Source organism: Echiichthys vipera (assembly GCF_963691815.1).
Source record: "Echiichthys vipera genome assembly, chromosome: 3".
NCBI classification, from domain to species: Eukaryota; Metazoa; Chordata; class Actinopteri; order Perciformes; family Trachinidae; genus Echiichthys; species Echiichthys vipera.
The window spans coordinates 16,868,882-16,893,668 of record NC_139828.1 but is presented as its reverse complement, the minus strand read 5'-3'; the positions used below and the strand labels follow the sequence as shown (position 1 = coordinate 16,893,668).

The 24,787-nt window shown below is 39.6% G+C and overlaps 1 protein-coding gene across 6 annotated transcripts; it reads right to left on the bottom strand.

Moving 5' to 3' along the window:
* Nucleotides 1–23,507, bottom strand: rubcn (rubicon autophagy regulator). Of its 6 annotated transcripts, XM_083911098.1 has the most exons (21): nt 23,317–23,507; nt 20,286–20,439; nt 19,196–19,279; nt 17,423–17,582; nt 17,127–17,233; nt 16,566–16,791; nt 15,727–16,149; nt 14,003–14,098; nt 13,302–13,417; nt 12,838–13,036; nt 12,093–12,200; nt 11,108–11,182; nt 8,563–8,623; nt 7,700–7,832; nt 7,345–7,490; nt 7,094–7,158; nt 6,492–6,730; nt 6,051–6,112; nt 5,803–5,956; nt 5,584–5,677; nt 1–2,839 (listed from the first exon to the last, which is right to left on the bottom strand). In XM_083911098.1, the coding sequence occupies exons 1-21, from the start codon at nt 23,352–23,354 to the stop codon at nt 2,703–2,705; spliced, it is 2,877 nt and encodes a 958-aa protein (XP_083767224.1). In that variant the 5' UTR covers nt 23,355–23,507; the 3' UTR covers nt 1–2,702. The 6 variants fall into 6 exon arrangements, with proteins under 6 accessions (XP_083767224.1, XP_083767225.1, XP_083767220.1 ...); XM_083911099.1 differs by lacking the exon at nt 11,108–11,182; XM_083911094.1 differs by lacking the exon at nt 1–2,839 and having other exon boundaries at nt 3,304–5,677.
* Between the last annotated feature and the right edge of the window lie 1,280 nt (nt 23,508–24,787).

Sequence of the window (24,787 nt, the reverse complement as noted above, 5' to 3'; positions counted from 1 at the left end):
CTGGCCAGTCTTTTATTGTCAACATACTTACAGAACAGAGAAATTAACACATAATGATAACAATAATTAACATCTTTAATAACAGACGTAATCTGTAGTGCACTTAAAACTTCCGCACAGCTCCATGTTAAAGGCAGTCCAAGGACAAACCATCTGGTGAGTTGATGTTGCTGTTCAGTGGAGTCGAGCGGTCACTTCGTTCAGGAGCCGTGAACTGAAGAGTTCACATTCCTTATAAAGCGGCCTGGTTAAACTGAGGACATGTCTGCAGTTTATCTCTTTGAGAGGGCCTAGGGGCATGAATATCACATTTATTGCTTTAAATAGTGTCACATGAGTGTTTTTACCTCATGAGGAATCGTACACATAAAGCTAAACCTGTTGAGGACGTTATGTACTCTGGAGACTAATCCCATTAAAAGATTCATAAAACTGTACTTGGGACTGAAATCCAGTGTTAAGGGTTTGATTAAATCAGTGGGTCGCATTTTTGTTTTCTCACAATTTTTTTTTTTTACATCATTAACTATGCCATGGAACTCATTATTTTTCCCCGGCATACTCTGGTGGTTAATCTAACGCACTACAGAGCCACCAGGTAGAAAATGAGTCCAAGATGCAAACATTTTGGGGCCACTAAATAATCCTTCTGCTAAAATAATCACAAACTACTGTTTGGTTCAACTACTGTGTCAATTAGTGAGATTTAGCAATGCTGGCGTACAGATTTTTTTTTTTTTTTTTAGAGCCAGACTAGCTGTTTTGCTTAGTTTTCAGTCTGTATGCTAAGATAGGATAGCCTAACCACCTGCAGGCCGCAGCTTATTATCAAGTGTACACATTTGCCAAAAACTTAAATTATTCTTTTAAGAGCCTGTAAGTTTGGGAACCTCAGTACTAGAGCAAGATGTGTTGGAGGAGAAAACCCACTTAAATGTTAAGGATTTTAGTCCAAGAGGTGATAAATGCATTTTGATAATGATTTTGGTGCATGCTATTAAAAGGGATACTTTACCCATTTTGTCATGGAGATGTGAGCTATGTGTTCAGAAGAACAGTGTTTGGTCTGTCTCCGTAGTGGAAGTCTCTGAGGAACAGAGCTTTAAAGATATGCGTAAATACGCCGAATGACGCGAATAAATGCCCGCATTGCCATGACACAGACCTGGATGAAAATTAGTAAAGTATCTCTTTAAGAGTAGGACTATTATCTATTACATTGGGGTTCTCTTATTTTGGACTGAACCCCTTCTCAGTATAACCCAGGTGACAAGAGCGCCATGAAAGAAACGGCAACATTTCACGGTGAAGGTTCATGTTCTCACAACAAACATTAGAAAATCCCCAAAGAGTGACATCCCAATTCACCTCGTCCCTCCGAACAACAACAACAACAACAACAGGTCAGTGCAATTAACTCGACTCTCTATTCCAAAAGCGTTAGAAAACAAGTGCTGATTAGGCTGGTGCAAACCATCTGTGCATGGCTGCAAGTACAGCAGGTAGACATGTGCACACTCTCTTATTCACACTGATTTTTCTATTAATCACACACACGCGCGCACACACACACGCACACTTAAACAAAGCAGCACAAAAATGGAGCATTTGCAGTTTCATTAAAAATATTTTCCACTCCAAGTCCACTCCTTCTATAAACTCAACTTTCCAATGTAACTCCACTAGCTCTACCAGTCTAAGTTCATTGGTCCCAGAGGCACATAAGCGTGACTAAAAGAGCTTAAAACAAGACAAACAGAGGGGATGAGTTAAATATCTTCTCAAATTAAAATATTAACCTCATCATAAAAAGGGTAGGATTACTCAAATACAGTATTTGCACTGAAGATCAGTCAAAACATAAAAAAATCTAAACCTTTATACGTGCTATTTTATTATTTTTCATTTTCAAATAGATCCTGCTATTTTCACAGACACAAACTCGAGCTAAGCCCTTGGCCAATACAATTACGAGAGTGTAAGCAGTTGCCAGAAGCTGCAGTTGTAGGAAGAAGAAATATTAAACTGGTTACAAGAGTTTGAACAAATACTTCTTCTGATCTATTTAAATCCCAAATATATTAATTTAACCACTGGGAAAGTGGGAAGACGTTTAGTAAATCTCAGGCCCTTTTCACACATAACTGCAACATGGTCAGCGTCAAATGTTCCAGTAAAGCAGTAAGGTTTTGTCATTTACAATTTTGTCACACAACTACCACATTGTTTTTTTCGATACTGCCACTAGGGGACACCAAAGTCAGAAAACTTAAAGTCCTGTTTTTATCTGCTAGGAAATGTGATTAAATAAGTATTTTAGTAATTAAAAATTAAGAGTGTACCAATCTCAAGTTGAAGAAAAAATGTTGGAATATTTGATAATGTTCATGGAAAATCAACTCAAGTCTCCTTTTGAAATAACTGCTCTTACACGAAAAACACTACCGCTATTCACTGAGTAAAGTGCATGTGTGAAAGGGGCTTAGCTTACACTAAATGCATCTGAAAATCATCAGTATACTAACAACTGCCCTGACGTAGTAAAACCTGCACATCTGACAATCCTTTGAGATCAAAACATTTGTTTGCAGTATTGTCACCCAGGTCTCCAGGGGTACTGGAGTGGAAAGAGGTGGTAAGGCAATACAATCATGGTCGCCATGTGCTCTTCTTTTGTCTCAGAGTTCCTTTTGTTACCAGCACTAGGGCCCTCCTCCCTCATCTTCTTGCTCCTCCATGTTTTTACGCGCCATCCTCTCTCTCCGCTCTGCCAGCCGCTGACATCGAGGGCAGTCTTTACCTGTCCGGAAGCAGCTGCGATGGTAACATGCATGACACTCTGTAGAGAACAGAGAAAAAAACTGGAGTCAGAGATGAAACACTTGAAAGCATTTACAGCCCAAACAGTATTCACAGAGATCCCATCAGCTAATCCAAACACTGCTGCAGTGTCCACAAATGGGGACCAGTTAAACCAGTTTTTTAACAATATGTGATGTTTCAACAGAACAGCCAATCACAATCACACCTCACAGAGGCAGGGTGTGAAGGGGAGTATAAAAGACAAGGAAGTTAAAGGCAGCACGGCAGAAGGCAGGAGGAAGCAGGCATGTGAGATGGATGATATTCTGGGAGACACACGCACACCACACCCTAAACCTGTTCCCACACATCCCATTCTTCCAAAAGAGGCCACCAGAGTGCTTTAAAACGCTTCAATGTCCTGTTATGACAGCAATAATTCCACTGAATTTTTTTCTCTAAATATAATGAAAGAAAGGATAAAATGACAAGCAACTCAACTTCAAAAAATGTTGTTTATTTCATGTTCACATGAAGATGAAGCTTAAATAATAGCAACTAAAATAATAAATTATACGTTCATTCTGGCACATATAGTCACCTCACAATAATGAGACATTCTTCCTTCGACAAAAACCTAAATAAAAACAAAATGGCTAAAAAACACAGGTAATGTTTTCTCTGAAATGGAGGGAGAGTTTACATTTAAATGAAGCACTTAAGTAGTGTTTGTTTGTGATGCAAACAGACTCCTCCACTGGCTCAGAGGGAACAAACTGAAATTCATGACCAAAGCAGACTGAAATGTAAACGTTTATGAGCTATACACCACAATGGTACTGTTTGACATCCCTGTGGCCAAGACGCCAGCAGTACGGAGCTCAGAGACAGGAAACAAAACCAATAACAGCTTCAGTATCAGCCATCAAGCTTTATACACCAACAATAGCCAGAGTCTAAGACGTCATCCACAAAATAGCTGCCAAATATCTACCCTCCACCAGTTGTGAAACCATGCAAAGATCCGAACCATAGCCAACGAAGACCAACACCACAGTAGTGCAAAGAACTTAGTGCAAAATGAGAACAGTAACGGAATAAATGTGCAAAATGTTTCATACCACAAGATGGTTGAAAGGTGAAAGGTCAGATTATATATGCATGTATCTGTCTGCTGAATATGAAGCTACATCCAGGAAGTCACTGCACCAAGCCAAGAAATAGTAGAGTGCAAAGAGTTTACTATGGCTCTTGTAAGAATGAAACAAACAAGATATAACATGTGAATCAGTGAAAACCAGCCAAAAATGTTCAAGATTGGCATTAGAGTTGCAGTTGTGCAAACCTACAAGACATTTTTTTAAATCTACAGACTATAAAAATATAGTATATAAAAGCTGACAAAAAAATGTGAAACAAGTTTAAATGGTTAACCTCTATATTTACTTGATAAGATTAGAAAAGGGTTAACCAATCCCAAAGCACTCAATTAACTGTCAATCTGGACAAATACAAGTTTTATCCAGCAGATCCATTGAATATTAACATTTCAGTAATTTAGTAAAATGTAACATGGCTTATTATAATTTGGCTTGGACTGATCATTCAAGCTCCAGAGGGCAGCTTGAAATCCTGCCTCTCTGAGCTCTTGCCCTTACTCTTGTCCTCCACCTCTCTCAGTACAATAATCTACGTCATTTGCCGCTGAACTCTCTCCACCTTCTGCCGTGCTCTTGTTTTCTGTTCCTTCCCAAATCTTCCTGCCTCTGTTTTCTCTCCTAGCTGTGCGAGTTTTACGACCTCTCCAGTTAGTCCGAGTTATGACGGCTGGCTTTTGTTGGCCTTCCTTCTCGGCAGCCATCTCTTTTTTACCATCACTCTCCCCACCTTTACCCTCCTCCCCTTTGCTCCTCCCTCTGGAGAAAACAGCTGACAGCTGATGAGGTTTTAACAAATTCAGAAGTGTAAATTTCTTCACCTTTTCTGCACCAGCTTTTTCTCTTTCAGCTGCCTCAGTTTTGCCTTTGTCTGAAATATCATCTTTCTCTTTCTCCACAAATCCTGTTTCTTTCTCCAAAATTCTTTTTTCCGACTTTTCCTCTTTCACTTCTGTCTTCCCTTCATCCTCTCTCTCTCTTTTTGAGAAACCCTTTGCAAGACTCGCTAACCCTGACACCTTCCAACGTCCCTTACTCTCTTGTCCTACTTCATCTAGACTTTCCATGCTGCTGCATGTATCGCTGTCACTGTCCCTTCTGTCTCCTTTTGAGATGTTCTTCTTTAGTCTGTCTATGTGAAGAAGCTTTAATAAGTTGACTTTTTCCCTTCGTGCATGACAATCTCCCCTTTCCTTACTCTGTTCCCTCGCTTTTCTATATTCTCTCCCATGTTGACCTTTTCCTTCCTCTTCTCCTACATCAAACTTTATCTCCTCCTCCTCCTCTGACTCTGTCATCTCCTGCTCTTCCTCGCTGTCCTTACCCCCGGAGAAAACTCTCACTAATTTTCCAGGAGCGAGAGCCTCAAATATTCCATCTCTTCCCTCTCTCTCTCCTGCTGTTTCACCCTTTTCCTCCTGCAAGCCACTCTTAACTCCTTGATCTACACCTAGCTCTAAACCTTCCTCCCCTCCCTCCCCCTCTCTCCTGTCTTTGGAGAGGGCCCTTGCCAGCCTACGAGGGTTGGGGATCTTCCAGTCAATCCAGGTTAGTGTAGGTATGGAGAGGCGGGGGGAGGGGGCTCTTGAGCCGCCCAGGCCTGCAACCAGCAGAGAGGGCTCACCTTCGCAGCGCTGGCACTTGTTCAGCTGGAAGGGGAAGATGATGTCCTTGTCGTTGCCACAGAACTCACACACAAAGCCCTTTGCCTGGCACAGCTGAGCAAAATCGAAGAAAAAACAAACAGACATTTGTTTAAGGTGAGAATCTCTGATTATTTGCAGACATTACCACAGTTCAGAAAACTCTTCATGTGGAAAGAGAAGACACGTGGTTATCTTACCACACAGCCAGCTACGTGCAGGGTACCAAGTTTTAGCAGCTCCTTCATTCGGGAAGCCAGTTCCCCATTACGCACAGCACTGAGGTCATTGAGGGAGAAGAGGTGAAGGTCCTCTGTTAGGTGACCTGGCAGGCTGTCAAACTGGTCCAGCACCCTGAGGGACACACACAAACACACATACACACACTGATGATGTCCATCTTTGCAGGGAGATATTTTTTAGTTTCACATGTACAAACACATCTTACTCTTTGGCAAAGCGACAGGTCTTGAAGAGATTTTTCATGTGAAATAGCTGCACCCTCAAGACCTAAACAACAACAAATTAAAGAAAACAACATCCTGTTACTTTAATATACACTGAGAGAAACATTCAGCCGTACGGTTTACTGTAATACATCGGGAAGGAACAGGAAGGCCACATTCAGTTTCCAATTACAGCACCCGTGTTATTAAAGTGTTTAATATTCAGTGTCCCTGCCAGCTGACATACGCAAGCAAGCATAACATTTCCAGTTGTTGTCAATTATGATACTTCATGTTCTGCGATAATTTTGGTGAGCTGATACAGGCTGTTCCTGCTTCTTTTTGTGAAAGCAATAAAAACAAAAGATAAACAGAAAACCTCAGAAATAACTGGAGAGAAACTGCCTAATAATTTCCCATCCCAATGCTGCCTCTGTGCTCACCCTGACGGTCTCTAGAGCTTTAATCTTCTTGTATAGGCCACTGTTGATGTCGTTGGGGTTGAAAAGCGGGTCTCCGGCAATCTTGCTCAGCAGGTCCCGTGCAAAGTTGCTGACATAGTACTTGCTAAAGTCCCACTTTCTCAGCACTCGGCCAGGAACCACCGCCTGGGCATTCTCGTGGCAGCACTGGCAGAAATAACGCCCGAGGTATTCACAGTAACGCAGTCGCTTGATATAATCTGAAGTGTGGACAGACAACAGACACACAAGTGAGTAGAGGTAAGACTATGGAATGATGTCTGAGAACAAAACAGAAAAGTATCTCTGCATAGTATTTTTTTATATATAAAGGGAATTTAAAAAGGAAAATCTAAAGTTTTAGGCCAGATGATTACATTGAAAAACAGTAATATAGTTGCACAAATTAAATTTAAAACAAAAAATGAAACTGTGAATGTAAGTAGACATTTCGTGTTGTGACACTACACTATATGATTAATGGAAACATGTCCAAATGCATCAAATGCATGTTAAAGCTTAAATGCCTTGCAACATTTTCAAGAAAAAAAACTTTGGGTATTTCTGGCGCTTGCTGGTCATACCTGGGTCAATGCGGGTACCACAGCCAGCACAGCGGTAGTTCTGTTTAGCCACAACTATCTTCCTCCTAACAGGGAAAGAAACGTGCAAGTCAAATACATTCTGCAGGGCAAAGTTCCCCCGTTCTATTGGTCTACCCTACAAATTTAGAAACGGCGAGCTGATGTAATAACAAATGAACAATATAATTAAAAAAAGAACAAAATGAAAGAGAAAATTCAGTGACTAAAGGTAAAACATGGTTTGGACTCACTTGGGGGCGGAATGAATGTTGAAGATGATCTGTGGTCGGGGAGGCGCCCACTCCAGGTTGCCTCGGACCCGAATCCTCAGCTTGTAGATGTCTGCGTGTTCACCATCATCAGGCGAGATCGGTAGAGAGTCTGGGATGGGTAGCAGCTGGGAGAGAGCAAATACATTTTTAAATTATATTAAAAAAGGGATACTTTACCTTTTTTAATGTCACGGCAATATGAGCATTATGTTCAGATGAATAGTGTTTGGCCTGATTAAAATTAGTAAAATATCTCTTTAATTATTGCATGTTGAGTGCCAAGTGTAGAGAACTGCTATTCTGCTAAGTACTGCATCAAAGCAAGATGTTGTACCTTCTGTGGAGCGTCGTGTTCTGGGACCAGCCAGTCGAGCTCTGAGGCTGCAGGAAGCTGCATGCCCTCAAATTGCCTGAGTAAACCCATGGCTACTGACTCAGCTGAGTTAGACTGGAGGAAGGATGGAGAGCTGAAAATACAGGAGGACAGAATATACTTAAAAGGCAATATTTTGTATGAATATATATGTTTTTCAGTTTGCATGTAATCCCCAGTGCTGACATAAAATCAAAAAGTATTTTCTTTCTGTGAGTAATTAAAGTATCATTACATTACAATTAATTTAGCTGACTTTCAATAAGTGCATTCAACGATTAGGGTACAAACCAGAAGAGCAAGTTATTAAGTAAAGTGCGGTAGCTTCAAATAAACTGATCTAAAGAATGCTACATACAAGTGTTTTTTTTAATGAATCATCCGCTTAGCCAAGGTGTAGTTGAAAGAGATGCGTTTTTTGGCCTGCGGCGGAAGATGTGTAGATTTTCTGCCTTCTGAATGTCAGTGGGGAGCTATCCACCATTTGGGAGCCAGGACAGCAAACAGACGTAAATTAGTCGAGTGGCTCTCTGTTTCTCTCAGTGAGGGAGCGGTAAGCCGATTTACCGATGCAGAGCGGAGTGGGCGGGCTGGGGCATACAGTTTAATCATGTCCTGGATGTAAGCTTGGCCTGATCTGTCAGTAGCACTATAAGCAAGTGCTAATGTCTTGAAACGGATGCTAGCAGCTACAGGAAGCCAGTGAAGGGAGCAGAGGAGTGGTGTAGTGACTCAACTGCATTCAACTATTATTCTAAAAAAAAAGTGAATATTTATTATCAAGAAGAAGAGGGGAAACAGTGAACAGGGGCTTTGTTACTTACATGGACTCTGAGCTGAGAAAAGACCTGCTGCTGGAGCTTACACTGCGCTTAATGTCTGCATCTGGAAGACAACAATGCAACAGTGAAATCAAAAGGATTTGACCACTTAGGAGCAATGTACTAGTTATACACGTTTTTGTCCACCAGCCATAAAAGGATTCTCAATGTTTGTACAAGTGAAAATTACTGTCAGATGAAGGATGAATTTGTCCGGAAAAAATGGATCAGCAGTTGGTTTGTGGATGGCGTTCACTGTGACACTATTTGCTACAACTAAGCAGCGTTCAGTGTTTTGAGTAGAAATAATTTAAGAGAGATGTAATCAGGGACACAAAAATAAGAGAAATTTAAGACAATCTCTAGATATACTAAAGTGAAAGTACCTAAAAACAACAACAAGCACATTTTAAATATAATTTAGCAGGTAGCATGCAGGAAATCCAAAGGGAACACTAAGCATTGCTGTCAGAGTTTCTTGTAACACGTCACACATAACATGTAAGCAAAGACATTAAGCAATGCAGTACGGGTTTGGTAAAACAGGAGACTGCATGTGTGACTTTAAGAGCAACATTGTTTCAAATAAAACACCATCAGTCAAAGTTGTTACAGAGCACTGAAGATTGCTGGATAAGCAAGCTACTTATCTGCGGGATTCAAGAAATGTCTGAAAAACTGTCTAATAAATTTCTGCTTACAGTTTGATGACTGCAAAAAGTGACTCTCTTGATTTCTGGTGATTTTGTGTCCAGAGGAGCGAGGTGTGATTGACAGAAGTGTGAGAGATTAGGAAATATACTTAATCACTGGCAAGAATGCAATTACATTTTTTTTTTCTTTTTTTTTTCTCAAGAGAAAATGTCACTGTGGTTCTTGATTAGCCATCTCCCCCTGCTTTGGTTGAGGGTACAAAGAGTGCTCATTAAATCAAACATATTATACTAACAATATTTTGACTGTCAGTATTGTGTCAATACTTGTGCTTTCGAAGTTTATTCACACGCACAAGAACATTTTTAAGAGCATTCATTAATAATAACAAGTATAACATGCTCTCATGGAAGTGTGTGGTATTCTATAGAGAGCGGCAGGAAGGAGTCTTAAAACCCAGAAATTTGTTTCAATTGTGGGTGCCTCATTTTAAAGTTAGTCTAGGTTTGTTTTTTGAAATGCAGTCACATGTTTTCAGTTTTAGTTATTGATTTTGGGATTCTGATTAGGTATAAGCATTTTGGTTAAATGTAGAATAAGATGTTTTAGGGATGTTAAGGGAGGCAATCAGTATAAATCATTTGGGATTATTAGGATAGATCAGCATTTTCTTAAACATGAGAGGTTTGGGAAACGCTGGGCTAAATGGAAGCATTCCAGTCATTTCACTAATCTGAAATCAAGATATTACCATAGCCCAAGTCCAAAGCAATATCTGGCATTTTACTGTATTCCAATGTGATATTATATTGATATGTTGTCCATATATAATAAATAATAATATAATTAGGTGCAGTCCCGATGATTTTTAAAAAATCATTACTTTGACCAGTGCTAATATCAGGTGTATGCCTTAAGCAGTCACAAAAGAAACAATTTATATCTGGTTTACTTCAAACCTTAAAACAGAACAACAAGGTGGAAAGATGTGTGTGACAGAAATCACACCTCATTCTCACTGGAGTCCCATTAGAGATAATGATTAATGAGGTGTATGGATAGATGAATGAATAAGTGAATAATCCCTATAGTTACAGTCGCCACAGATTGCCACTTGTTAACTTGCTTGTCTCCTCCCATGAGTCTCCCTAAACTCCAACAGGTACAGGCACATTTGTTCACCAAAACCCTCGGGCACTGAACAACAAGCACCAACACAAACATCCAAGCACACTACCCAGCTGAGGTGGAGGCAGCTGGCTTGACTCCAAACTGAAAACTTGCAGAACCACCCGTCCTGCTGAGAAAGATTTTTGTTTGCAGGATACCAGAGAGCCATAGAAAAATATTTCATCTGAGTAACACGGCCACTGAAGTAAAACAACAAAGGATAAAAACTGCTTAAATTATGTAAAATTGGATACAGGAACGGAACCGTTCTATTGTTCACTGTCAACCCAAAATTAAATGTTTTTAGTGCCTTTGTAATAAGAGTTTGAATACTGTTGTATCATTTAAGTACTTTTCCTGTGTTCAGGCTGGTACTGTATGACATCAAATGCAAATACATGTCAAATCAAAAGTGAAAGCTTAGAAAAAAAAAAAGAAAAAAAAAGAAACTATAGCCATCTTATTACAAAGTGTTTTAGGTTGATACCCAACATGTGGTCGCTGTAAGATTTAAACAGATTCAAACAGTTTGATTAAAAAAAGACAAAAACTAAGCTATAAACTGTTAATGGTTAAATGCCATACAGTTTAACAGGCGAACTTAAAGGTAGAAATTCTCAGTTTGGAGTGGAGACGTCAGCTTCCTCTCAAGAGGAGCCCCGCCACAGTAAACTGTGAGTATTGTAGCTGTGGAGCCTCGCCCACCAGTCCAGCCTGCAGATACCTGAGAAGAGGGAGGCGAGTGACAGGGAGAGGCCGTTCTGAGCCACCGCCAGCAGGGACTGACCCTCACAGCCATCTGAGAGACAGAAACTAACACTCAGAACAACCGTCACCACAAGCACAAAAAAATGTTTAAACACTCCACAGAGCTATGTGTCAGTGTCACAGGCAAACATACAGTATACTGCAATAACGCAGTACATGTGAAGTCATGCAGTTATACAGCTCCAAGTTACAGCAATCCTTGTATGCTCACACCGCAGTATAGTGTAGTATAGCTATACACAAAAAGTCAAATTATACATAAAATACATGCACATATGAATTCCCACAGCCCGTGTTAACAATATCAAAGCGGTACATGTTATTTCTATAAGTTAGCGATTAGTCTCCTGCCGTTACTATTTTTCACATAAAACAACAATTGGAATCTTAATCAGCTTAATTCAGCTTTTCCAGATCAAACAGACCCAATCAAGTTATCATGACTGTATAAATCCAATATGTGGCGACTCACAAGACTGTAGTCTGTATCAATAGTAACACTAATAAAAACATTTTACAGGCTACCGTTCTCTGACTTTTGTACTCAGACATCCATGTTTATGGTCCACGATAAAAACGTGACATGCTTAGTGAGCAACATGAAGCAAGTATGGTGATGAGGTTATGAATTATGATTGGAAAAGAAACAAACTCATTTACACAGACAAATGATGGATATTTCAGAGGCTTCCTTTACATTTAAAATTTTAAAAAGATAAATACTTTTTACAATATAAATGTGAATATTTTGGTCAAAGTTTAAATTTATGACTATTAACAGCTGCTGGGAGGTAAAACTTACCTGCCTAATATCACAGGTAACTGCCTCATATCACTCTGTACATGTAGCTTGATCATCATCAAGTAAAAGGTTGAACTAACCCATAAAAAAAATGTGCAGGAATAATAATTACTGGTGTTCCCTCGTTCCCTCTCTCTACCTTGTAGCTCGCACTCCTCCACCTCCTCAGCTGAGCCGGAGTCAGACAAGCCCTGGCAGGAGTCCTGAGAGCTCCTCCTGGAGCCTCCACTGTCAGTGGAGTGGAAAACTGCAGGAGAGGAAGCAGACGAGAGACAAAACAACAGAAATCAACAGCAGCCAATGACACTTTGATGCAGTGAGACTTGACTACTAAACAAGACAAAAGACACACAAATTGTTAAAATACGTCAAAAGGCTCTTGTCCCAGCAGTCGATCTGTTGCCATATAAATAATCATTTTATTAATTTATTTTTATTTTATTTCTTTGAACAATAATACAAACAAGCAGAAACACAAAAACATAAGAAAAGAAGCAAATTGTGCAGGTGAGATTAAAAAAAACCCTTGAGGATTATAGAAGAAAGCTCACCTTAGTTATTACTGTAATCCACCAAAGTAAACAACAAGCAAACATGGAAAGACCTCAATCAAAGACTAATAGTTAAAACATTCCTCTAATTAATCAATTAGAGGAAGTAGCTGTTATAATCTAGTACTTTAAGAAGAAAGTATATTTGTGAAAGTAACAGAGAAGCAACAAACGTATCATTTTAAACTGATGTCTAGTAACTGAACGCATGTTCACCATTAAAAGACCATAACATGGTAATTAATAATCTAATAATTTTGCTGTCATTGAAGAATCATATGAAGAAGACAGCAACATCATGCATCTGTACAGGTGACTACAATGTTGCCTTACGATGCTGGGAGATTGCGCAGGGCGGCAAGCGGCTGCGTCGGATCTGCTGCCTCCGCAGGCGGATCTTCTGTTTGAGCTGCTGAATCTCACAGTCGCTGTCGCCCTCCTCCTCACCCGTCTCCTCCTGACGCCGCAGGTTATACTTCATCAGTTCGATGGCAGCAATAAGGGACTCTGAAATGCTGAAATGGGCGTTCTCCTACAGAACAAAGAGAAAATTATGAATCAAACAGGAGTCCATATTTTCAGTCATGCAACATAATCAGTCAACATTGTACTTTTTAAGTTGAATGTATACCAAGTTTGTCAGAATTTTAGCACCTAGTTCCTGCATTTGTGTGTATTTGCACTGCATCAATTTGTATTAAAAGTACATATAATCACTTATTAAATAAATTAGTGATTGACTAATTGATCAATCAGCACCAACACTAGTCACTTAGTGACTTGAAATGTATCCTGACCTTCTCAAGGTCAGCACAGCTGCCAAAGTCCTGTTCTGACAGGTAGCTGATGAGACTCTGACCCTCTGATGGCTTCCTGAACATTCCATCTGTAACACTGCTGTACTGGGACCCATCTGAAGACACCAAAACATTCACACAGAAAATACATGACACCAATACATACAACAGAAACAGTTAAGACAGATGTTATTATCTGCACTTAAGTGTGTGTTTCTATTGGATTTTACACCGGGATGGGTTTCACTTTCAAAATACATGTTTGGTTTTTCATAAATAAACAGACTGCGCAAACTTCCATTGGCTGTGAAAAAAACTAAATTATCATGAGATGGCATGAGAGGGCACTTCCAAAGAATTATTTTGAACACTTATTGCTAGTGTACCATTGGTTAAACTACTACGTGCCAGTCGTGGCACCCGTGCCTATAAAATCACAATAACATATACACACACCTCAAAACCTTTCAATGACCTTCGTGTTCAGAGTACCATGTTAATGGATAAGCTGACTCACTTGCTACATTCAAATTCAGGAACTGAAAATAAGTTTGCTGGGGACTTTCTCTGGCTCAAATCTTCCTTATAATAATCACAGGATAAAGGCAGAGTTCAATAGTAGAAAAAAAACACTAAGAGCAATAGTAGCAACAACAGAACTGTAAAAGTACATTTAAAAGTTTTGCGAAAAGAAAACTCACGGGACTCCATATAGAGAGAACTGGGAGTGCTGACATCCTGGCGCTGAGGTGAGAAAGGGCTGTAGTTCTTTATGCAGCAGTCGTCCTCAGCAGATTCTAAGAAACAAATAGTCCATTATAAGGGCTGGTTATCAGCTAAATCCCAGAGTGACTAAAACAAACACAATTCTTTAAAATTGATGGGAACGTGTGTCACCATTCATACAAATGGAAAGCATGAGCGGTTTGATTTTATCATTGTTTTTTGTGTCAAACAACCAATAAAATCTATGGAGATGGTTCACTTTATTGCATGCAGAAAAAACATGACTGCTGACCTTTGTCAATGTAATGAATTAAATAAGGGATGCACAGATTCCGAAAAACAAGCAATCAACAAACAGTGACACACAGAAGTGATACACTTCTATGTATAAACTGATGAGAGAAGAGTGATCCAGTTCTTACTTTTACTTGAGGAAATAAGCTTATATAACAGCTGTACTTTATTTACAGTAAGTCAACATCCTGTACATATAACTTAACAGGAAATCACCTGCTTTGACAATACTAGCATAACTTAATTTAAAAATAAGTAATAATAATTAATTATAAAATAATTACACCCAGTTTATTAAAGGCTTCCATAATACATTCAACAAAACACTGATCGATCACAAGCTCAATGCTGAAAGGGGTCATTCATGGCCTCATCACATACATTTTCCGAGTAACAAACCAAAACCGTTCAAGAAACAAAAGCACATATAAAGAGCTGAAGGACTTTATATGAGAGGGATGGAAAGAGTTCATCAGCATGCAGAGGAAAAAAGAAAAGAGATGGGAAGGGTATAGTGATGGAGCACAGTGGAACTGCACTGCCAACCTGCTACCGGATCTTCAATTATTATGGTGATTTTGCGGTGGCCCCCTCCTTTGCATAAACAGTAAAAAGAGAGAAATAGAGCAGAAGGAGAGAGAGTTACCTCAAGACAAGAAGGGAAAACAGTGAGCAAAGAGAACAGAGATGTTAATTCTGAAGTGTTTAAAACCTTCAAACAGGAAATGTGCACCTTCTGAGAATGAGGGTGGCCTCGCCACAGGGCTACAAATAAAACAAAGACTGCAGATAAACCTCCATCCGAATCTCACCTTCGTTTTATGTTAACCAAAAAAATTTAAAATAAATTGTTAACCTGGTATGCTTTCCATGACCTGCAGGAAACTGAAGCCTCCCATATAAAACCAAAATAACAAACCAAGTGACAAAAAAACACATCATGAAAGCAGTTTTAATACAAGTACTACTAAGGGCACTTTTTAATCTGTGAATGTACAGCACAAATAAATGCATCAGTCCATGGAGGAAGAAATAAGCCAACAAACAACAGTTTAAAGCTGATCATCACCACTTCAGTCAATATTATATTCACTTTTAGCATTACATAGGTGAAACTACACTACATGCTCCATCATATTTTCTGCTTCAGTTTGCACGTGCATAAGTTGTGGATTGCAGCTTTAATGCGAAAATACTTCAAGATATTTATGCTATGTTGCAGACTTTTTGAGGGTATTCAGATGAAATACTGAGTCTTTGATGAATTTATTTAAAATACATAAAACAATTGTTTGTCAACCATACCATTTTTCAAATTTACTGTTTGAATACAATCTAACTAACATACTAATAGATTGAGAGTAGCCCCTATGTTGTTATATGAGTTACCGCCAAGTTTACTTACCGTTCCTGAGTTTTTGATTGACCCCTGTGTCCGAAAACGAGCGGGCGTGTACTCCTCGGGACCCCCAGCCTGGACCCTTCTGGCCCTCTGAGAAAGATGAGCGTCTAGGTTGGGGTGGAGGTAGGGAAGTCCTAGTCAGGGACTGGTCCTGGGTGACACTCGGCTCACTGCTGTGGGTGGAGCTTTGCGAGTCACGGCGGCTGCGTTGCCCCAGGTTACCAATAGCCAGGTATTCTGGACCATCATCATAGTCACCATCACCAGAGTCCCCTGCATCAGGCTGAAGGGAGGACGAGGGGGACTCTGTGAGGGAGACGCAAGGGAGCGAGACGGGGCCAGGAGGTGTCACAACCCGCTCGCTCTCCCCCGGACTGGACACACACACCCAGGGAGCTCCCGAGCTATTTGCTGGAGAGGTAGTGTCTGCAACAGAACAGGTAGATAAAGTGAGATGGATTGAGACACAAACTCACAGGCCTTCTTCTCCATTTCTTCCCTTTCACTTGCTCAAGCTTTGCTGATGTGGAATGGACAAGGGTCAGCTTTCAGAAAACTGAAACAGTTCAGGACATTGAGTTTTGAGGCTGCATCAACACATTCTTCAATAACTGATCTTGTCCACAAACAGGCCTCTTTATGGTTAAGTCAGTTAGTCTATTCACACACAAACTGTAGTGCATTTATAATGCCATCTCCCAATCCCACCCCTTATTATCCCTGTATGTAGTGTTGCTTTCGTCAAATTATGACAAAATATTGTTGTCAACTAACCTTTATCACGTGAGGAAAACTAACATGCCCCTTTAAAAACCACTCGCCACCATTCACCCTTTCCTTACTTGTGCTGTTGTTGTTTTGGGATCCAACTCCTGTAGTGTTCCCAGAGTTGTGGATGGTGGTGACTGCTTCTAGGAAGGAGCAGTTGGATGTGGTGAGTCTGCGGTTTAGAGATTTTCCTCTGGGAGCCGAGTCATCGTTCCTCCAAACCCCACCAGTCCCTGGCAACACACACAGGCTCTGGCTCTTCAACAGGCCCAGACATGGTGGGCCCTTCAGAGGGGACAGCTGGAGGGTGAAGAGGGAGACATAAAATATATAAGGCCTCATCCCAAAAGTCCTAATCATCTTAAGTGTTGTAAAATAACATAACATCACTCATCGAAGACTGAAGCGTCACCATTTTTCTTTTGTTCTCTTCTGAATCTGTTTCTAGCATAATTATACTGATACAACAAAATGTATGAACAGTATAAAACACAATGTCAAAACAAACTAATAAAAATAATAAATGCACATATTGTAAAAAAGCTAATTAAAGAAGAGATTATCAACACCTCACAATAATTAACAGATGATGAACAAAAGATTAAAATGCAGCAAAGTAAACAGACTTTACCCACCCCAAAAGTGTCTACTTGGGCCAGCAGTTTGGGGTTATTCTGTTCTACTGCTTCCAGACACTGGAACATTGCGGTCACGTGGGGCTCACTCAGCAGAAAGGCATCATCTGACAGACAGACAAACAGACAGAGGAGAGAGAAACAAAGCAGGAGAGGTAAGGAGATAAGATAATAAGAGAGAACATTTATTAGCGGAACGTAAGTGAAGATACAAAGGCAAAATAGAGTTATACAAAACTTCACACCAATGTCTTCTAAATTAAACTGGACCTTTAATTGTGCCCACCATAACTCACCATTATAGTATTTACGTGTGTGTCCCAGATGCCGGAGCAGAGGTCGAAGCTGAGCCGACAGCATGTGAACCTGTAAGCTGTGAAGGAGCCAGCGCTCAGCCTTGTAGCTCTCACCAGCACTCTGCATCCCGCTGCTCAGCACCGGCTCCAGGTGACTGAACTGTTGAAGGACAGAAAGGAACAGAAGAAAAAAAAAAAGTGAAACAGTAGCATATTGTGAGGGGAGAGGTTGGAAGGAGTGCAAACAGCATGACAAATGCTATTTAACTGAATAAAAGAACCACATTTTAATTGGTATTTCTTTTATTTTCCTTGTCCACAATGTAAGTTAATTAAACTGCATGAAGACCCGTATCAAGGGATATTGTTTTAAATCTTATTCTATTTATTCCCAACATACTGCTGTTCGTGTGCAGCCCAGTTTGTATGGTACATCATGTATTCATTTTTAAAAAAAGCAATGGTGTGCTGAAGGGAATGGGCTTGACCGTCTAAACAGAGTGAGCAGTGAGTGGAATTCAAAAGTAGGACTGAGAAAAACATAAAACACAAAACTAAGAGATGGCAGACAAGATAGCAATAACCAATCGTCACAATGATTTAATCATGGCCAAGCATGCCGTTAAGTCCTGCTGGTCAGTAACCGAGGGCGTAATGAAGATAGTTAGATTATCTTCTGCGTCTCTTTACTATTGCAGTCCTGTTAACACTGTACAGTAGTCTGGCAGTGTGAACCATGTCATATGTACTTTGCATGCAACCAAACAGTTTACAGAAGAGGAAAACACTGTTTCCGACCTGCTCCAAAATTCACCATCTATTTTCACAGCATGCTACGACAAACACAATTTATCAGCTATATGAGGGTTAGTTCCTGCCAGAGTGGCTGGTGGAGTAAACAAACAAATGTACTGGTGCAACAATATAAAATTCATCATTATAGGGATAATATACCAGTGTGGCTACAGTGCTCCGAGTAAAATAAGCAGTTAATTCTCTCCTGAAAGTGATAACAGTGAGTAAAATGCAGAGGCACATCATTTGTTGTGTGTGTATATAAATTACAGAACTGAAACATACCAGCCCCCTTTTGCAATAAATGTGGAACCTGAAAAGTTCTCAAAAATTCCCAACACCATTTTAAGCTTTTGAAACAAACAAAGCAACAAGATGATGTTGCCTGTTGACTCGTGCTGGGGAAATAAATAAAACAAAAAAAGATGAAACAAGGGTAGAAGCCTGTTCAGTAACCTTTTTAAAAGATAAATCATTGGCTCATCACACTCAGCTTTGCAAGTAGTCAGTGATATATTTTCCCTTAATGTTCAAGTGTGACACAAGGGACACAAGTGATCCTATAACACTGATTATATCATCATAATTAAATTTGCCCATGCTCACACTCTGCTCATCAACATCAGTAAAGTCCTAATATCTAATACAGATATCCTAACGGTGATTATTATTTCTTCAGTTGGCGGGAAACTGCTTAAGATTATGGGTAGTGCGGCATACAATATTTTCCATTATTAGATTTTTCTGGGAACATAATCAAAACTGTACTACGAGGGGAGTTCACAATTAACAATGCAAGCTCAAGGTAAGTCTACCTTACAATGTTTAATTGAATACCAGCTAACAATTAAACAAAATAAGCCTAGCCTAGAGCCATGTAGAAATGTTCATGCATGTGTTCACACAAACCTACCTGTCATGTATGCTGAACAAAGAAATATTTACATACCACCTTTCGCTTAGCTGACAATGTCATACCTGTTCAACGTGTGAGGCGAGGTGGGGGCTGATGTAGCGAACACACCACACAAACGGCCAGTAGTCTCTCTGTTTGTAGTACACCTGCAACCCAAAACAAAGCTGTTAGCATGACCCAGTTACAGAGAATGCCATCTACAATAAACACAATAAGCCATTATGGAGAGGGACTGCACGCCAAACCCCTGTATTTCAGGAAGTGAACTGTTCATGACTGGTCTTACCTGTCCAATTAATTAAATACTTTCCAAAATGTAAAGAAAAGGGTACCCTCTAGATTGGTGACTGAGAAAATTACTTAATGATTAATTGAACATTTACTGGTGATGTAACTTAAGTTTTCATCTCTTCTGTAACAAGGTTGACAGTGGTGTGTGTCTTAACAGCTACAGCTGCAATCAGACTCACTCCAAAGCAGTATGTGTTATCTCAGGTATAACATGGGTAATTTGGAAATACTGAGCCAGTCAAAATGCAGTTTGTTGTCTCATGATGTGGTATTGTGGGGTTATATTTAAAGCTGCAGTCGGCAAGTCTGGCAGATCAAGTTGACTCTGAAATTTTTAATATTTACAACAACTCTCATGCCCCTCCCCCACTACCACAAGCTCCTCCGCTCCCTCCCATTGAGTGCTCGTCAGAGCGCGTTCACAGGAATCTGGAACGCAGGGACAGGGAGGTAGGCTGGTTAACTTACTCATAGATAGCAACAGCTAACGAAATTTAGCGTATGCATGTGACATTGTAACATGGGGGAGGGGGGGATTTGTGGCGTGTGCTCGAACTGTGCCTGACAGTCAGCTCTGCTCTTAGTGGACAGGACGATACAGGCACGGTGAATTTTTGCTAAACAAACAACAAGCTCTAGGTGCAAGAAGAGGCGCATTTTTTTTTCTAAAACCGGCTTATTAGTGTCGGTTTCAGTGAATATGATCAGACAAATGTTGCCGACTGCACATTTAACAAAAACTTTGACCTGCAAATCTTTCAGATGTGGCTGCAGGTCACAGAGAAAATGATAAGTAATCCATTCACAACGAATAAATACAAAATGGAGACTATTTCTCATTCAGATCTTCTTAATCCTGACCTGCTCATTCTTCAGTCCGTGGCTCAGGATGTTGTTCATGTCCTTGTGGAGCCTTTGCAGGCCACCGTAACGTGACCACACATTGGGGTTGTTGGTGGACACGAGACCCTCCACTGTGGTCTTCAGGCTGGACAGTAGCTTCCATTGCTCCCTCCTGTGAGAAAAAACAGGTCAGCAGGAAGGAGTGAAACATGGTGAGGGAGGAAGTTTAGGAATGAGGAAGGAGGTAAAGAAGTGCTGTTGTTAGCAATGTTGTGGCTTAAATCATTACTCACATGAACAAAAAAACACTCATCCAGAAATTGAAAATTGAGTCTTCAGCAGTTTAGTTATGATAACCTTGCTTAAATTTAAACTCAGTGACTAACCCGGAGTGCTGACTAGCAATCATTGTGTTAACAGTATCACCACATATCGTATAACAACATCTATGTAGCAGTCTAAAAAGATGGCTACATAGAAATACTCTGTCCTATGTTCTATAAACAATTAATGTTTACAAGAGCTCCGATGATGTGTGTGCATTTCTCAAAATCTCAATGTTGATACCCTGTATTACAAATGGTTTGGAAATGATTCCCCAACTAGATTCCCCAACTAGATTCCCCAACTAGATTCCCCAACTAGAAGTTAGGTCTTGTAAGATGTGCAAGTTCAGTGAGTCAAACTTCATGCTGTTGCACCAATAGTGTCTGATACAAAAGAAGATTATATAAATAGGTCACATTCCCTAAGGGCCATAAAGCACTGGCTCATTTGTAGGACTTCCTCTTTTTCCCTTAAGTCAGCAGTCAAACTGAATGCTATTGAGAACCAGTCAAATGATTGCAGCAGCGAAACAAAACAAATCTGTTGTCAGAAGACACCAACAGTTGAGGGCATTCTTTGAGTAGGCCTATAGGAACATTTAACTGGTCATTTGATACTTACACTGCATAGCAGTTAGCGTTATACTATAGAAAGTGGTGTGTGCTTAAATGCATTCTAAGTTTAAAGAATCAGCCCATAAACATAATTACATTGTATAAAAATAGATCAATGAAAATTAAGGTCCAAAATGAAATCAAGGACACAAAAAGAAACCCACTGTGCAAAATCGAATTAGACGATGCAGACATGTGGCCTAACTGACAGATTATTTTTATTTCATTTCACTTTAAACCTCACAATCATCATATGAAGCAGAGAAGTGGATACAGAAACCTATAAATAGCAAGACAACACAATAAGCCTTTTCCCCCCATAAAACGCAGCAGTGCTTAGCCGTGTCACAAGTTCAGCTACTGATGTAACTAATCAAATCACATCATGTTACATAGAAAGCGTGAGGTTGAATGTTAGAGCGTTCTCCACATACCGTGCATAAATGTGTGTGCTGGACATCATGGAGGGAAAACAAGGCTCAGAGAGGATTGTTGAGGTTAAGGATCAACTCTCCATTTGGTTGTTACTCTGTGTGTGTGTGTGTGTGTGTGTGTGTGTGTGTGTGTGTGTGTGTGTGTGTGTGTGTGTGTGTGTGTGTGTGTGTGTGTGTGTGTGTGTGTGTGTGTGTGTGTGTGTGTGCACGGTCTAACTGAGCTGCCTCAAGACAGATTTGTTAACACAATCTTTAACAAAGGGGATGTGGAAGTGATCATGGCCCCTGCTCATCATCATCCATGTACTTTTAATGCCCTGGGTGGATTAAATGAGTAAATTTCCCCTTAAAATGTATGCTTTCTTAATTTATTTATTTCTTACAAAGCAGGCATTTCTACACTTCTGATACAATACTGTATGCACACAGTACCGTATGTGCATTGTTCAGAATGAAAAGGTAATTTAGCGTCTCTTGCTACAGCACACTGCTGAACTTGTCTTGTGCAGTACCTCCGAATCAGAATCAGCTTTAATGTCCAAGTAAGTGTGAACACATACAGAAATCTGACTACGGCTTTTTGTCGCTCTCAATATACATACACAGAAAGACATAAAGCTAAAAACAAGGATAACAAAATGAACAAGGGTAAACAAACATTTGACTACTATGTACATATTTAAATATAAGTTAAAAAAACAGGACAATGAAGTTGTAAACATAATGACAATAGGGTCCTGAAATAAATATAAATATGGGAATATTAATGTTAAAGGTTGCTGTGTAGTGGTATTGTGTAGAATACTGATATTAACGGTTCATCATGGTGAACCTTACCTCTTCATAAACAAAAAAAGTAGATCTTATCACTCCAGTCCTCCGATCTTTACATTGGCGTCAAAGAATTGATTTCAAAATGCTTATGTTGGTTTCCAAAGCATTGAATGGTTTAGGACCAAAATAATTAGATCTATAATTTCAGATCTTCTGCTCAGCTACAAAATATCAAGACCTCTCAGATCCTCTGGGTCAGGTCTGCTCTGTGTCCCCAGAGTCAGAACTAAACATGGAGAGGCAGCGTTCAGTTTTTATGCTCCACATATCTGGAACAAACGTCCAAAAAACTGCAGGTCTGCTGCAACTCTTTCTGTTTGCCGCTGCTTTTTAGTACACAAAACATTATTTTAAACTGCCTGTACTGCACTGTAACTTCCATTGCAATAATCTTTTACTTAAATTACTCAAGTGTCGTTTTATATGTTTTCTAACACAATATTTTAATAATTTTACTTCTCCGATGTTTTTAAATATAATTTTTATGCATTTCTTTCCAATGCCTTTAAAGTTTTATGTAAAGCCCTTTGAATTACCTTGTTGTTGAATTGTGCTATACAAATAAACGTGCCTTCATTTGACAGCTAGCGCGTTAGCTGTTAGCACAACCTAGCTAGGAGGTAGCTAACAGTTAGCACTCTGACGCCAGTAAACCAGCAGTTATACATTTAACAATACTACAGTGGTTTAGTTACTTCTCCAAAAATGATTACTGTTTGTCTTTGTTTATCGTTAAATACCGAGTGGGTTCTCAGCTCTCTAGTTTCGTTGTTTATATAACCACGGTCACTCCTAGCACAGTTAGCCGGCAAAAGCAGCCCAGCCCCGGCTGTCACTAACCTGCGCTCTTCCGCCTCTCCCTCCGCAGATGTCTCCATGTCCTCCGGGCGGACTCGAGTACCGTACAAAGCTGCCAGCTTCCCCGATAACCCCAATGTCTTATTCCGTACAACTTAGTTTTACCGCAGTAGTAGGGTAGCTTTAAAGTGGTTACCCGGACATCCAGTCGTCGGCCATGTCTGCCCCTCCTGTCCGAGCTGTGAATCAAAACAGTGGAGGCCGCATGACCTGCTATCAACAGCAAGAAGGCGGGGATGTCCTCAGCTCTGCCCACTTTTTAACCCTCATGACTCCCTCACATTTACTAACACTGGATACATTCGTGGCTGAAAACGACCACGCACAAAATACTGCTATAAAATTATCATACATCAATATTTTTTTCTGATTTCTTTTTTTCATGAATCTCTTTTTCTTTTTCATGAATCTCTTTAACAACTTCAAACCTGCTCAGGGCTTAGGTACTTCACTTTCCTATAACAAGCCCTGGTCCAAAAACAAGCCCTGGATTACCAGTGACCTGAAGGCACTCCTGCACAAGAAGAAGAGGGCTTTCAGGTCAGGAGACAGAGAGGAGCAGAGGAGAGTGTAGCACTGCACCTTAGATTATTATATGTTTACATTTGCACTACAATTAGTCAGCTTATTTATACATTTTATTTTTTAGGTTTCTTTTATATTGTATTTTTATATCATTGCTTTGATGTGTCTGTGTGTAATGCTGCTGTTACTCTGCAATTTCCCAGTTTGGGATCAACAAAGTATTTCTATTCTATTCTATTCTATTCTATTCTATAATTACCAAATATTCAATCATTTTCAGGATTTTAATCCTTTGAATTACAATTTTATTATTTTAAGTTTTAGTGATTTATTTCAAAAAACGCAAAAAATAATAAATAGAAGGCAGATGAAACTTTGATGGTAATTCGAGTCTTGTATTTGTCAAAGATTACCATAATTTTATTCTATTGCATTAGTATTTTTTAATGCAGATACTGACTATGGGCTGAAAAGGCCCACGCACAAAACACTGCTATAAAATGATCATATATAAAAAAAATTTTTGCTTGAATCTCTTAATCAATTTCAGCCCTGATCAAAATAATCAAATATTCAATCATTTTCAGGAATAAAATGCTTATTTAAAAATATGTTTTTTTAAAAAAAGTATTTTTGCTAATCTTTGACAAATACAAGACTCATATCACCAGCAAAGTTTCATCTTCCTACTATTCATTATATGGAAAATATTTCATATTTTGTGTTTATTTGTGATCAATTCCTAAAACTTAAAATAATAAAACTGTCATTCAAAGGGTTAAAATCCTGAAAATGATTGAATGTGTGGTAGGTTTTAAATTTCAGTTAAAATTAGGAGATTCATGAAAAAAATAATCAGAAAAAAATATTGCTATATGATGATTTTATAGCCAAGGTGTCCAAAGGGAGCAAAATGCAGAACTAGAGT

Coding starts and splice junctions, on each gene's coding strand:
- rubcn (XM_083911094.1), bottom strand. CDS start 23,354: ATGGAGACATCTGCGGAGGGAGAGGCGGAAGAGCGCAG. Junction 13,418..14,002: donor TTCTCTCTATATGGAGTCCC/GTGAGTTTTCTT, acceptor TGGTGTCTTCAG/ATGGGTCCCAGTACAGCAGT. Junction 6,731..7,093: donor TGGTACCCGCATTGACCCAG/GTATGACCAGCA, acceptor TCCACACTTCAG/ATTATATCAAGCGACTGCGT.